At 43.4% G+C, this 15616-nt stretch overlaps 2 protein-coding genes across 2 annotated transcripts; both read right to left on the bottom strand.

Moving 5' to 3' along the window:
* Positions 1-363: 363 nt before the first annotated feature.
* LOC129514911 (olfactory receptor 10AG1-like) lies at positions 364-1299 on the bottom strand. The gene has a single exon (XM_055333600.1). It carries the CDS (start codon positions 1297-1299, stop codon positions 364-366), a length of 936 nt encoding a protein of 311 aa, XP_055189575.1.
* Positions 1300-14449: 13150 nt separating this feature from the next.
* On the bottom strand, positions 14450-15394 carry LOC129514884 (olfactory receptor-like protein OLF1). Its single transcript, XM_055333577.1, has one exon. The coding sequence runs from the start codon at positions 15392-15394 to the stop codon at positions 14450-14452; it is 945 nt and encodes a 314-aa protein (XP_055189552.1).
* Positions 15395-15616: the final 222 nt, after the last annotated feature.

The raw sequence follows: 15616 nt of genomic DNA, 5'->3' as shown, positions 1-15616 counted from the left end.
AGATTTAGGAGATTATTTATGTAAATAATCTTATATATTTTTAGGATAATCAATCCAAAAATCTTAGCAGATTGAATTTTATTTAATACAAATTTTATTTATATTCGAATTTCATATGAAATGAATAGTACACATTACTATTTTATTCATGAGGGGGGCTTATTATTTAGGCTTGGAGCACTGAAGTCAGATTAATTGCCTGGTATGTATCCAAGCACAGTAAATTGTAGGTTGGCAACTAGAAGTATGTAGAAATACATCATAAGCTGGAAGTGGCTACCTTCTTACAAGGGAATGTAGAGATTTGAAATGTTCCTCTGATCAATGTGTGGCAAGCAGCTAAAGCATTTACAATTAATCTCATCACACTATTTTTTTAAGTAACAGTCTTCGGAGTGCTGCAATCACATCCTTGTTCCTAAGGCTGTATATCATAGGATTAAACATTGGAGTCACAATGGTATAGAAAAGAGAGAACATCTTGTCAGTTCCTGCAGAATGATTGGATTTGGGCCTTAAGTAGGTGATGGTAGCCGATCCAAAGAATAAAAGTACAACAATGAGATGGGAAGAACAGGTGGAGAAAGCCTTGGCCCGTCCTCTGGCTGTTGGCAACCTCAGAATGGTGGAGATGATTTTGCTGTAAGAGGCAAGTATTAACAGAAATGGAACTGCAACAAACAACACAGCTAGTACGTAGACTGCTATCTCATGCACAACAGTGTCCCCACAGGCTAGCTTGAGGATGGGAGGTATGTCACAGAAGAAGTGGTTGATTTGGTTAGAATTACAGAAATGTAGAGAGAAAATCTGCCATGTTTGTCCTATTTGGCCTGGGACTCCACCAATCCAGGAGCCAACAGCCAGTTGGACGCACATTTTGTGGTTCATGATGAGAGGGTAATGCAGAGGGTTACAAATGGCCACGTAGCGGTCATAGGCCATCACAGCGAGGAGGAAACATTCAGTGGCTCCCAGCATAAGGAAAAAGCACATTTGAGTGGCACAGCCCAACCAAGAAATACTTCTGTCCTGAGTCCAAAGGTTCACCAGAATCCTGGGGAGGGTGACAGACACATAACAGATTTCCAAGTAGGAAAAATTTGCCAGGAAAAAATACATGGGTTTCTGGAGTGCAGCATCAAGACTGGTTATTATTATTATGAGGCTATTTCCAATTAAGATAATAACATAAATGATGGAGAACACCCCAAATAGTAACCCTTGGAGATTTGGAAGGTCAGAAAATCCCAAGAGTACAAATTGTGTTATTGTGGAACCATTGTCTTCTGCTCTCATCTCTTCAACGTCATCTGTGGGAATGATTGAATCAGAAGTCCAAGTTACTCTGATTTCTTTGGTTCTTGTCTTCTTGCACACAAACAGGATGGCATGCCTGCCAATTTTTCCCATCCTCTGTTAAAACAAATCTGAAATTGCCAGCACTCTAGAAGTGTGGTGAAGTGTAATTTTCATTATTATTAAATGTATTTGTAAGAAAAAAGTCCCCATGGCCTTTTTTTCTGATATGAATTATCATATTGCTTTGCTTCTGAAGATAAGATATGTAATTATCATGTCCCTCTCCATTGTAACACTCAAAAGTACAAAAACTGAATTTATGTTCACTTGTGACAAGGATTCCATTCTTTCACCTCCTATATTTTCTCCCCACCCCTCAACTCTGTTTTCCACTATTATCAATTCAAAATGAATCTCATTGCACAAGTAAATATTTTAAGCCACCTAAATTGGCATTAGGGCTGAATACAGTTCATTTTTAAAGTAGTGGGTTTTTTTGGGTATTTCTAAATCTCTTTGAGCTTTGACATTCAGCATGCTTAGACTATTTTTCTGTAAAACAAAATTGATGAACCAAACACTAAATATCATGGGGTGTTATTTTATCTTTAAACTGTGTATTTCAGTGTACAATCCCTGAAATCAGCAGTCATTTTTTTTTTTTTCAGATTTTGCAGAGTGGAGAAAAGGAAGTCAAATCCATTTTATATCTCTTTTTAAATTTTTATTAATTAATTCATTTTTAAGACTTTATTTATTCATGAGAGACACAGAGAGAGAGGCAGAGACATAAGCAGAGTTCTGGAGAAGCAGCTACATGCAGGGAACCCTATGTGAGACTCTATCCTGGGACTCCAGGATCATACCCTGCTGAGTTACCCAGGCATCCCACAAATCCATCTTCTTAAGTTCAATAACATGAACTAACCTTCTACACCCAATCTACCCCAAAGTAACTTGGAAGCATTTTCTAAGTAGCAGCTTGAAGAATATAGGTTAATTGCAAGCAGACTATTTGGCTTCCTGTCTATCTTAACTTTAATACGCCAAAGTCTTATGAGAGCTATGGAAAATCTTTCTTTGGCATCTCAGAAACTGAAACAGATTCTCTCTCTCCCTCTGCTGGCTCCCCTCAACCCTGCTCTCTCTATATATCTCTTAAAAAAAGAAAAACAAAAAGAAAAAAGAAAAAGAAAGAAAAGGAAGTAAGATGAGGAACAATAAATTTTTCTGAGAGATCCAGGATTCCCTTCTTTGTGTGTGTGTATGTCTGTGTGTGTCACACTTTTACATGTATGTATGTTTCTGTGGTACCTGAGAATAGAAAGTGGACAATGAACTTGTTCTTTAGACAGAGGTAAATATGGCCTGTGGTACACATGAAGACACATTTGTGATTGTCGCTAATTGTAAAGTGCTGCCTACGTCATATTTTAAATAAACAAAACAAAACAAGAAACACTTAAATTCATAGATATACTTACCCAGGGATGGAAAGTATAGAAGCTTTCTGTAAACCAACATCAAAACAAAATAATTAAAAAAGTTATATTGTGAATACTAAGTTCAGATAGATTCTTTCAATTTTGAAAAGAAAATACTTTTGGTCATTAAATTGTGGAGTTTATTTAATTCAGTGAGCAGGGAAAAGATCATTAAAAATCTCTTTTTTTCCCTAAAAGGTTAAGTCCCCCCCCCCATATTCTTTAAATTAGAACCTCAAAGCCTACCTGAAATGAGCAGGTCTTTATTGGCCAAACAATAGGGAGCTGGTATTTTATTTTAGCAGATGCTTTTGGGACTTAAATCTCTGAAGCTATTACCCTTGGGCTTTGATGTTACACAAACATGTCAGTAATTATACTTCTGGTTCTGTGTAGCTCCCTGTGAATTCAGAAACAGGCAAAGACTGAGCTTTAATGTTTCACTGTCATCAAGTTGATCTATGCCAGAACGAAAACTCCAAATTATTATTATTTTTTAAAGATTTTATTTATTTAATATTTATTTTAAAGTTTTATTTATTTATTCATGAGAGACACGTAGAGAGAGGCAGAGACACAGAAAGAAGGAGAAGCAGGCTCCCTGCAGGGAGCCCAATGGGGTACTCAGTCCCAGGACCCCAAAACCATGTTATTTGTTTATTTTTCAGAGAGAGAGAAAGAGAGAGAGAGAGAGAGAACACAGGCAGGGGGAACTAGAGAGGGAAAAGCAAGTCCTCTGCTGAGCAGAGAGGATCCAAGGAACCTAGGATCATGACCTGAGCCAAAGGCAAATGCTTAAACTACTAAGCCACCCAAGAGCCCCCAAAATTATTATTATTTATTTTTATTGGTGTTCAATTTGCCAACATATATAATAACACCCAGTGCTCATCCCATCAAGTGCCCCCCTCCGTGCTTGTCACCCAGTCACCCCCACCCCCCACCCACCTCCCTTTCCACCACCCTTGTTCGTTTCCCAGAGTTAGGAATCTTTCATGTTCTGTATTCTTCAGCTTCTCTGAATTTATATCATTCTCCTCTAGTCAAAGAGAAAAATCTAATGAAAATGAAGTTGACCCTCCCCCTTAATCATTTCTAGCTCCTTTTGATTGTTCATTTTGTTTCTTCTGCATTTGAAACATTCTCCTTCATAATCAGTTTAGGTATGTTACTACAATTCCAGGGTATTTTCTTTTTTTTTATTGAAGTGTCATTGATTGGTGTAAAATTCACCCTTTCAGAGTATATAGTTTTTTGGTTTTTAACATATTTTCAAGATTGTTGAGCCATCACTATAGTCTAATCCTGGAACTGTGAGAAACCCATTCCTGTTAGGTGCCACACTCCTTGCCCCCTTCCAGCTCGCAGGGACCAATAACCAATTTTCTTACCTGCACACTGTGGGACCCAGGAAATTTAACAAAAATCCCCTACCCCTGGACAAGCAGAGCAGGACTAACTCCATTTTGTGCTACACCTGCCACCTCCTGTATGACCCCCACATGACCTGCTTATTGCTTAAGGCGCTGCCCCACCCTAGTCAAGCCGCTGAGCACATCCTAATCGGAAATCAGCTCATAACCATGTAACCCTGCTTTGTGCCGCCAAAACTGCGCGCTGATTCTGACCAAAGTACTAGGCCAGCTCAAGTGGATACTATAGGCTAAGATGTAATTCAATTGGCCACCTGCGTGTGGATTGACATGACTGTGCAACTTTCTGTGTATCCCATTGGCCACTGGCCCCTATAAAGCTTCTATGCCTCTTAGTCTCGGGGTCCAAGTCCCTGTTCTGCTGTGTCGGGTACACTTGGACCCAAGCCTGAGCTTATAAATAAACCCTCGTGTGTTTGCATCGGTGTCGGGTCCTCGGTGGTTTCTCGGATTCGTGACCTTGGGCACAACATTTGGGGGCTCGTCCGGGATCCGAGAACCCCCAGGACCTCATCCAGAGGGTTTCACGCGTGGTGAGTGAACTCAACTTTTTCCACCTTTTGTGCACATATTTTCTGAGAGCTCTAAACTACTGTACCTGTAGGAATTCCGATCTGTATTGGGTCGACATTGGCTTAGGCAGACGCGCTGGCGGGCCGTCGACCTGGGGTCTTGAGGAGACGTCCCTTGCCCCCGCCTGGAGGATGGGGTCCTCATCTGTAAGGAGGACCGAGGTCCTCATCTGTAGGAGGATGGGGGTCCTCATCTGTGAGGAGGGCCGGCTGCCAGCCCTTCGGGTTACTTTCTGTTTTGTCTCTGCGATCGCATTGGAACGTTGGTCTGTGTTACTATGTCCTTGTTAACTTTTTTTGCATTTGTCTGTGTTGTTGGGTCCTTGTTGTCTTTACTGCCTGTGTCTTGGTGTGGATTGGGGACATAATGGGGGAGACAGAAACCACTCCCCTGTCTCTTATGCTCTCCGACTTCTTAGATGTTAGGGAAAGAGCTCGTATTCTGAGCATAGACATACGGAGGGAGAGATTCCAAATTTATTGCATATCAGAATGGCCAACCTTTGACATGGGATGGCCCCGAGAAGGAACTTTCCACCTACCTATTATCTTACAGGTTAAGGCCGTGATCTTCAGGGACAAACCAGACGGCCACCCTGACCAGGTGCCCGACATCCTGGCCTGGCAGGACATGACCGAAAAATTCCCTTCCTTGGCTAAAACCCTTTTTACACCCCTCAAGGTGCACAACTCAGCTGAAGGTAAGGAGAGACCCCAGGTCCACCGCCATACTCTAGGGGCAGGTCTCCAGGCTGCCGCGCGCAAGCCTACCAATCTGGCCAAAGTCTATGATGTGAGACAGGGTAAGGATGAGAGTCCAGCAGCCTTCTTAGAGAATCTTAGAGGCTTTTAGGCAGTACACCCCTATGAACCCAGAAGCCCCAGAAACAAAGGCCACAATTATCATGGCTTTTGTTAACCAGGCTGCTCCGGACATTAAAAAGAAATTGCAAAGAGTAGAGAGACTGAGAGAGAAGAGCTTGCAGGACTTAGTGATAGTAGCAGAACGAGTCTACAATAATAAAGTCTGGAAGAACAACAAACCAAACTAAGTGACCGGCAGACCCGAAACCTGGCCAAGATCCTGCTGGCCACAACCATGGATAACCCACAGGAAAGACGGAGACACCTCAAGAAGCTGGCTTCAGGGACAGGTAAGGAGGATGGCCCTGGTCCCCATCGGGAGCACCCTAAGCTGAACAAAAACCAATGTGCTTATTGCAAAGAAGAGGGCCACTGGGTAAAAAGCTGCCCTAACAAAAGATCTAAGGCCCCTGCCAAGATCTTGGAAATGGAGGACCTGGACAATTAGGGGAGTCAGTGTTGGGCACCCCTCCCCGAGCCCAGGATAACTCTTAAAGTGGAGGGCAACCTATTGAATTCCTACTGGACACTGGGACACAACATTCGGTTTTATTACAACCCCAAAGGAAATTGGCAAACAAGACTTCATGGGTGCAAGGGGCCATGGGCACCAAACAATACTCATGGACTACCTGAAGAACTGTGTATCTCGGCACGGGCCAGGTATCCCACTCCTTCATGGTCATTCCTGAGTGTCCCTACCTGTTGTTAGGTCGGGATTTGCTCACCAAGATGGGGGCACAAATTTGCTTCCACCCTGAAGGGGCAAAAGTCCTAAACAAGAAGGGGCACCCGATTCAGGTGCTTGTCCTGAGTTTATTTTTTTTATTTTTTTATTTTTATTTATTTATGATAGTCACACAGAGAGAGAGGCAGACACAGGCAGAGGGAGAAGCAGCCTCCATGTACTGGGAGCATGATGTGGGACTCGATCCCGGGTCTCTAGGATCGCGCCCTGGGCCAAAGCCAGGTGCTAAACCGCTGCGCCACCCAGGGATCCCCTGTCCTGAGTTTATTTTATTTTTTTTTAAATTTATTTATTTATGATAGTCACACACACACACAGAGAGAGAGAGAGAGGCAGAGACACAGGCAGAGGGAGAAGCAGGCTCCATGCACCAGGAGCCCGACGTGGGATTCGATCCCAGGTCTCCAGGATCGCGCCCTGGGCCAAAGGCAGGCGCCAAACTGCTGCGCCACCCAGGGATCCCTGTCCTGAGTTTAGAAGATGAATATGGTCTCCACCAAATGCCCTCAGCCCCAATGACTGACATTGACCGTTGGCTGCAGGAATTTCCCCAAGTGTGAGCAGAAACTGAGGGAATCGGGCTGGCCCAGCATCGACCGGCCATATACATAGAACTAAAGCCGGGGACAGACCCTGTCAGGGTACGCCAATACCCCATGCCTCTAGTAGCATGAAAGTGAATCACACCCCACATACGGGGACTACTGGACTTGGGCATATTAAGGCCCTGCCAATCGGCATGGAACACTCCCTTGCTGCCAGTTCAGAAACCGCACTCTAATGATTACAGGCCAGTCCAGGACTTGAGGGAAGTCAACTGGCGAGTAGAGGATATGCACCCTACGGTCCCAAACCCATACACCCTCCTCTCCACCCTGCCTCCAGACAAAACTTGGTATATGGTATTAGATTTAAAAGATGCCTTTTCAGCCTGCCTTTAGCGTCCAAGAGCCAAGACCTCTTCACCTTTGAATGGACGGACCCTGAGAAAAGCATCAATGGCCAGCTCACCTGGACTCAACTACCACAAGGATTCAAAAATTCACCGACCATCTTCAATGAGGCCTTACACGAAGACTTGGGTGAGTTCCGTTCCGAGCACCCTCATTTGACTTTATTACAATATGTAGATGATATCCTGTTGGCAGCAGAGGACCAGGACCCATGCCTGCGAGGCACCAGGGACTTGCTCCAGACCATAGCGGCCCTAGGATACCGGGCCTCAGCTAAAAAAGCCCAGATCTGCAGAGCAGAGGTGAGCTACCTTGGGTACAAATTAAAGGATGGACAAAGATGGTTGACAGATGCACGGAAGGAAACTGTCTTAAGAATCCCTTAGCCGCAAACCATCTGCCAGGTACGTGAATTCCTGGGGTCAGCAAGGTTCTGTCGCTTATGGATTCTGGATTTTGCTGAGATGGCCAGACCCCTCTATGAGGCCACCAGGCACCAGCAAAATTTTGAATGGACAGAGGCCATGAACAGAGCCTTTAAAGACCTTAAACAGGCCTTACTGTCTGCCCGGCTCTTGGGTTTCCCAATCTAGCCAAGCCTTCTACCTGTATGTGGATGAGAAAGGCGGGGTGGCAAAACGGGTCCTTGTCCAGTACTTAGGTCCCTGGAAGAGACACATAGCCTATCTCTCCAAAAAGCTGGACACGGTGGCTGCTGGATGGCCCCCATGCTTAAAAATTATTGCTGCGGTGGCCACTATGGTCAAGGATCCAGACAAACTGGCCATGGGGCAAGGGCAAGAACTGCATGTTACCACTCCACATGCTATTGAAGGGGTACTCAAACAGCCCCCAGACTGCTGGATCAGCAATGCCCGTCTGACCCATTATCAGAGCCTGCTGCTAAACCCGACCAGAATTTTATTTAAGCCACCAACAACCCTGAATCCTGCAACGCTACTCCCTAATCCAGACTGGGACCCCCCTCTGCATGACTGTCAAGAAATTTTGGCACAGGTGCACGGAATCAGAGCTGATCTCCAGGACCAGCCACTGCCGAATGTGGACTGTGGACGTCACCTGGTACACGGAAGGCAGCAGTTTTGTCCAAGAAGGAGTCAGATATGCGGGGACAGCCGTAACCACGGAAACAGAGACTGTCTGGGCCGAGCCACTGGCAGCCGGAACATCAGCTGTGCAGATGTCGGGCAGAACTGATCGCACTGGCCAAGGCGCTGACCATGGGGGAAGGTAAACGAATAAACATCTACACCGACAGCAGGTGCACCTTCGCCACCGCTCACATCCACGGAGCCCTTTACAGGGAGAGAGGGCTCCTGACAGCAGAGGGAGAGACTGTTAAAAACAAAACGGAGATTCTTGAACTCCTGAGGGCCCTCTGGCTGCCCAAGGCCCTAGCCCTCATCCACTGTCCGGGGTACCAAAAGGCAGACACGCCAGTAGCCAGGGGAAACTGGCGGGCCGATCTAAAAGTAAAGGAGGTGGCCCTTTTGGTGACCCAGGTCTTAGCAACCACGCAACCTGATCCAGGGGCACCGACCCTGCCTGACACCCCCAACTATACTGATGCTGATTTACACTGGATCAAACGCTTGCCTATGACCCAGTGCTTGTGTGGCTGGTGAAGGGCCACAGACTCCAGCATCATCCTGCCAGAGGAACTAGGATGGCGAGTCCTATCCAGAATGCATCGGAGCACTCACATGGGGACAAGGAAGACGGAAGACCTCATACAACATGCAAAGATCACTATTAAAGACTCTCGAGCAAAGATTGAGCAGATTGTGGCAAGCTGCCATGTGAGCTAGTTAACTAATGCCACCGCCCATGGATCTAACCCAGGCACCCGGCTCCAGGGGGACCGCCCAGGAGCCTACTGGGAAGTGGACTTCACTGAGGTAAAACCTGGAAAATACGGATACAGGTATTTACTAGTGTTTGTAGATACTTTTTCAGGATGGACAGAGGCATTTCCCACCAAACCTGAAAAAGCACAGACCATGACCAAGAAACTGCTGGAAGGCATCTTACCGAGGTATGGTTTTCCTGTTAAGATTGGGTCAGACAACGGCCCAGGATTTGTCTCTAAGGTAACATGGGGAGGGGCACTAGTACTTGGGGCAGATTGGAAATTACATTGTGCATATAGGCCCCAGAGCTCAGGACAGGTAGAGAGGATGAACAGAACATTAAAGTAGACCTTAACTAAATTAGCCCTGGAGACTGGTGGGGACTGGGTGACTCTCCTCCCCTTCGCCCTATATAGGGTGAGGAACTCCCCATATAAGGTGGGACTGACTCTGTACAAGATCATGTTCGGTCTTCCTCCACCTGTTATCCCCAATTTAAAACCTGAGGTGCTTGCTGAATTTGATGATCACCAACTTCTTTTCTCCCTCCAAATGTTATAACAAACCCATGAGCAGGTGTGGCCTAAGCTGAGGGCCCTCTACGAGACTGGGCTCCCCCGGACCCCCATCGATATCGGCCAGGTGACTGGGTGTACCTGCGGAGATACCAACACTGGACACTTCAACCTCGCTGGAAGGGACCTTACATCGTGATCCTGACCACTCCCACCGCTCTCAAGGTCGACGGTATTGCTCCCTGGGTCCACTATACCCCCTCCGGCCAGCTGACCCACAGGCCATTCTCAAGGACTTTGTTCCAGAATAGAAAAGCCAACCGGACAAGGACAATCACCTATCCCCTAAAGCTAAGACTATGCCATTCTCACTTATTTCCCACCCCCAAGACTCCCTAGTCTGAGGTTGTCCTTCAAAATAGAAGGGGATTAGATTTAGTTTTCTTACAACAAAGGGTGGGGGGGTTATGTGCTGCCTTAAATGTAAATGAGAGGGAGAACAGCAACAAGGTTGGTTAGAATCCTGGTTTAATCATTCCCCCTGGCTCACTCTGAGAGCAACCTGGACCCGTGATTGGGTCCTGCATAGGATCCTCTGAAAAAAGGGGGAATGTGGGACCCAGGAAACTTAACAAAAATCCCCTACCCCTGGACAAGCAGAGCAGGACTAACTCCATTTTGTACTACACCCGCCACCTCCTGCATGACCCCCACATGACCTGCTTATTGCTTAAGGCGCTGTCCCACCCTAGTCAAGCCACTGGGCACACCCTAATCGGAAATCGGCTCACAACAATGTAACCCTGCCTGTGCCCGCCAAAACTGCTCGCCGATTCTGACCCAAGTAATAGGCAGCTCAAATGGATACTATTTGAGCTGGTAAGATATAATTCAATTGGCCACCTGCGTGTGGATCAACATGACTGTGCAACTTTCTGTGTATCCCATTGGCCACTGGCCCCTATAAAGCTTCTACGCCTCTTAGTCTCGGGGTCCAAGTCCCTGCTCTGCTGTCGGGTACACTTGGACCCAAGCTCGAGCTTGTAAATAAACCCTCGTGTTTGCATCGGTGTCGGCTCCTCGGTGGTTTCTCGGATTCGCGATCTTGGGCACAACACACACTGCCCGCTCTGGACATCCCACAGAAACAGCATTATAGGGCATTTGTTAAGTGGGGTAAGACTTCTTTCCTCCAGCCTAATGATTACAAAGTTCATCCATGTTTTTGCTTGCTTCAGAATTCCGTGTCACTTATGGCTGAATAATATTTCAGTTTATGGATATAATACATTTAGTTGATTGATTCATCAGTTGCATGAACATTTGAGTTGTTTCTGCCTTTTGGCTCTGTGAACAAACATACTAAAAGCATTCTTGTCGATCGTACCTTGTTTGCTCATGAAGGAGCATACCTTCTCCCACCCCCCACCACACATCATCCACCATTTCATTGACATTAGGACTCCATCACCTTTTCTATACTTAGTGTATCCTTTACTGAATTATGTTCCCTTTGTTCATAAAAAATTATATATAAAAATATATAAAATATACTACATTTGAGATTTCAGGAATAAGACCAATGTTTATATTTTATATTCTCTAAGCTCCCTAGTACATGATTTGCAAAAGTAACTGCTTTCTAAATATTCATTGCTGAATCTTCTTAGCTATTTAAAATGAAAGGTGATATGAGAAGAATAATAATACATTGTATTTGGGGATTTATCTATTAATAGAGTTCATATGTGCAAAAATAATGCATTTAAAGAAGTTCATCTAGATGCAGATAATTCTAAAAAAGCAGAGAAAAAGAGGTAGCTCCTGTCTTATTATTACTAATGGTCCACTAATGAACAATTTGCTTATTATCCTCATAATTTTAGGGGCTGTTGGTCTTTGTTTAATAATAAAAAAAATAATTCTTACATCAGGGAACACAAAGTGGTTCCCTTGAACTAATACCAAGACTGCATCTGGTCACTGACCTCATGCTACTTAGTCAACAGGAAACAGGGGTTTCTCTACCAGTCGAGGGTGATTGTTCCTGAATATAAGGGGAACAGGTGATCTTTACTATAGAGATAGGGTAATGAGGTGTGTTTCTGGAACGTAAGAGAGCCTCTGGGGGCACCTCTGAGAACTCACATGTCCAATATTAAAGAGTGAATGGAAAACAGTAACAGGCTCAGATAAAAAGAAGTAGAAGTGATACCTATATTGAGGGATCAAGCTTTGGGCCACTTCACAAGACAAGGAAACAAGACAACTGGGATGCTAATTGAAATTAAAGGGGTTACGGCAGAGGCTGTGGAAAAAAGGAAATTCTATGGTACCAGCTATGATCATGAGTCCCACGGGGAAAACAAGACTGTAGGAGTTATGATGTTGCTTTTCCTTTGTTGTGATATAAATATAGTGATATATGACTAGTATTTCTGTCTCTCCTACTTCCTCTGATTCCTAACATAAGATACGTTGAGAAGGTTTAAACTTTTACTTCAAGGTTTTTGCATGTTATGGGATATGAAAGCTTTGTGACAGCCTCAAAGACCCTGGACCACTGCATAAGGATAAATTGGCATATGAAACTTTGTGTCACTCCTTTTCTTTCCATTGCATGCATGCATCTGTTAAAAATAAGCATACTTTTGCTGTTGTCTTATTTGAAAGTGGGTTGTGAGTAAAAGACATGCCTCTGACTGGCATGTTGAAAAGGGGGTGGATTATTTGGGATCCTGCTGCCAATGTGGTTGTGGCTGGGAGCTGCATTTCCCAAATCTTCCCAGCCAGGTTTCAAGATAGCATTATTAAAAAGAGAAATTTGCATGAGGATTGGTCATAAATAGCCTCTTTCCTTAATGTTTATAGTGGTTCTGCTTTTATTACCAAAGTTATGAATTAAGCAGCTTCAATAATATGGGGACCACAAAGGCTTCAGCACAGACCAAAGAAAAAGAGGGCATAGCTAAGTGGGTAGCCCCAGGAAATTCTGACTATGATAGGGCTAAAAAAGAAATTTGGGCTTTGCTGGCTACCACGGAGTCTTGGGAATTTAATAGGTGCCTGTACCCCCGGAGGAAATATAGGATTCTCCCTGGGGGAAAAGCAGTGTGGACCATCATGAAAGCTCAGCAAATAACAGCAGCCCTCCAGACCTCGAAAAAAAATACCAATACTCCTTAATTTCAGGTATTTCTTCACTTGGAAATGGCTATTTTTTTTTTTAGTGGTGTAATATTTGGTGCCATAATTATTCAGCATCAAAAGGCAGTGCTGTCGCAAAACTAAGGGTTTCATAGGCAGCTGGGTATGTAATATTGCACCATATACACTCCTCCTAATAGACGCTTATGGAATTTCAGAACTTAGCAAACATGAAAAGCTATAGATAATTACTCATCTGATATTGCTTTGCGTGATTCTCTATAATCTCAGACAAGTAATCTTGGCTAAGTAAAAATAAAAATATTAGAGTACTTTGGTGAGTGTGCAGCTGTGAGTGACTTACCACATGAAACAATCAAAATGCTCAGGAGAAACACGATTGGTCAGAAATCCAAAGACAAGATTCCTAGGGGAATTTAAAACTGACAGTGATTCAGGCTGTGTCTTTTGGGGATTTTTGCAACAAAGAGTACCTGGCTTTAAACATACTTTGTAAACATTGATATTTCCAGGTCAAAGATTATAAATATTTATTATCATAGAGAAGAAATAATATAATAAAAATAAAGCACAGTAGACATTTTTAATTATGATAATATACTTTGCAGATTCATGCCTCTCATTTCAGTCTTCAAAGTCCCACCAGGTCATGTGGGTTGATCTCTGCTTGAGGATACAGGTGATATATTGCAGGGCTGATTCTGTTTCTGAGATGCCAGAGAAAGATGTTTCATCCCTCTAGTAAAACCTTGGTTTATAAAAGAAAGAAGACAGGAAGGCAAATGGCCTTCCTTGAAATTAATCTATATTCTTCAAGGTGCTACTTAGACAAAATTTCCAAAAAAATTACTTAGGAGTACATTGGGTAGAGAAGGTTAGCATCATATTACTGAACTGAAGTTAAGAAAATAGATTTATTTTGTATTATTGCTTAGATAACATACTTGCCTCTCATTATCTCATTGTAAATATACATTTTAATTAAGGTGAGCTATTATACAAATATATATATATTAATATCTATCAAGGGCTTAAAATGGTGCAGGTACTATTTACAGCATCTGCTCAGTTAACCATCCAACAGCCAATGATATGTGTACCATATTCTCCTCATTTTACAAGAAGTTAACTGAAGCATGAAAATGAAGTAACTTGTTCAAAAAGTCACTCATTAGCTGAGTATGCAGCTGGCATATGAACCGAGAGAATCTAGCCTCCTTCATCATCCATTAATCTACCATGTGAATGAGATATATTACACACGAACAAATACATGCATGCTTTACTATATCCCTTAAGACAATAGGATAAAGCACACTTTAGCATTAACTTCAAGCAAATAATCTTTCAATAGTAGTATTATTTACCAGCAATTTTGAAACTTTTAAATGCTTTATTGCCTCATTTTACAACTTGAATTTCTGCTGTATGAAAAACGAGTGTTTGATAACATCCATTGTGTATCTGCTGGTAGGCATGTCACAAATTCCATTTAGAGTTTGTAACTGGGGATTTAGATGAATCCCAGAACCTTATAGCTCATGAGGAATCCACTTTTAACCTTACAGCTCTCTTAGCGGCATCCTTTACATCTTTATTTCTCAAACTATAAATCAACGGATTCAGCACTGGGATAATAATGGTGTAGAACACGGAGATAATTTTATCAGTGTTGGGAGTATACAGATAGCTGGGCCGTGAGTAAATGAAGAGAAGAGTCCCCTGATAGATGGCCACAGAAGTCAGGTGAGAGGCACACGTGGAGAAGGTTTTCTTTCTGCCACTGGAAGAGCGGATCCTCAAGACTGAGCGCAGAATGAAATAGTAGGAGATGACAATGACGATGAAGCAGAAAATTTCCACTGAGCTGCCATATGTAGAGAGAAGCCACTCATTAACTGAGGTGTCTGTGCAGGATAGCTTAAGCAGGGGAGGGAGGTCGCAGAAAAAATGATTAATGACATTTTTATCGCAGTATTTCAGAATAAAGGCAAAGGATGTGTGAACCAGGGAACTCATGTTACCTCCAATGTAGGACAAGACAATCAACCATACACAGATGCCCCGAGACATCACAACTGTATACAGTAAAGGATTACAGATGGCAACATAGCGATCGTATGCCATGGCAGCCAGGATAAAGGATTCTGTATCAGCAAAAGCACAGGAAAAATAAAACTGTAGGGCACAGCCATAAAGGGAGATAGATTTATTTTCTGAGAGGAAATTGGCCAACATCTTGGGAACAATGGCTGAGGAGAAACAAAGGTCTGCAAAGGAGAGGTTGCTAAGGAAAAAATACATAGGGGTTTGAAGGTGAGGGTCGGTCCTGATTAACATCATCAATCCAATGTTCCCTGTTAAAATTATACCATACAATGTCAGAAACACGAGGAATAGGACAATCTGCAGTTCAGGGCGGGTTGGAAACCCTAAAAGAATAAACTCGGTCACCAAGGTGTAGTTTCCATCCATCAATTCCATATTCTGTGTTGTTTTCTTTCTATGAGAATTCAAACATCCTAAAATGGTTTATTGAAGGAAAGAGGAAAACAGATATAATTACACGGTATTTTATTGTTAGTGAACAAGCAAACAAGTAAGCAAATAAAGACTCCAAGCCCAAACTCCCTTTCAAATATAAACCTGAGAAATGTATTTCAGAATTTAGTAGCTATCAGGTCCCATGGCTGATGGTTTTATCTT

The sequence above is a fragment of the Nyctereutes procyonoides genome, unplaced genomic scaffold, assembly GCF_905146905.1.
Source record: "Nyctereutes procyonoides isolate TBG_1078 unplaced genomic scaffold, NYPRO_anot_genome, whole genome shotgun sequence".
Classification (NCBI taxonomy): Eukaryota; Metazoa; Chordata; class Mammalia; order Carnivora; family Canidae; genus Nyctereutes; species Nyctereutes procyonoides.
Note: the sequence above shows the minus strand (reverse complement) of the source record. Positions and strands in the feature narration are given on the sequence as shown.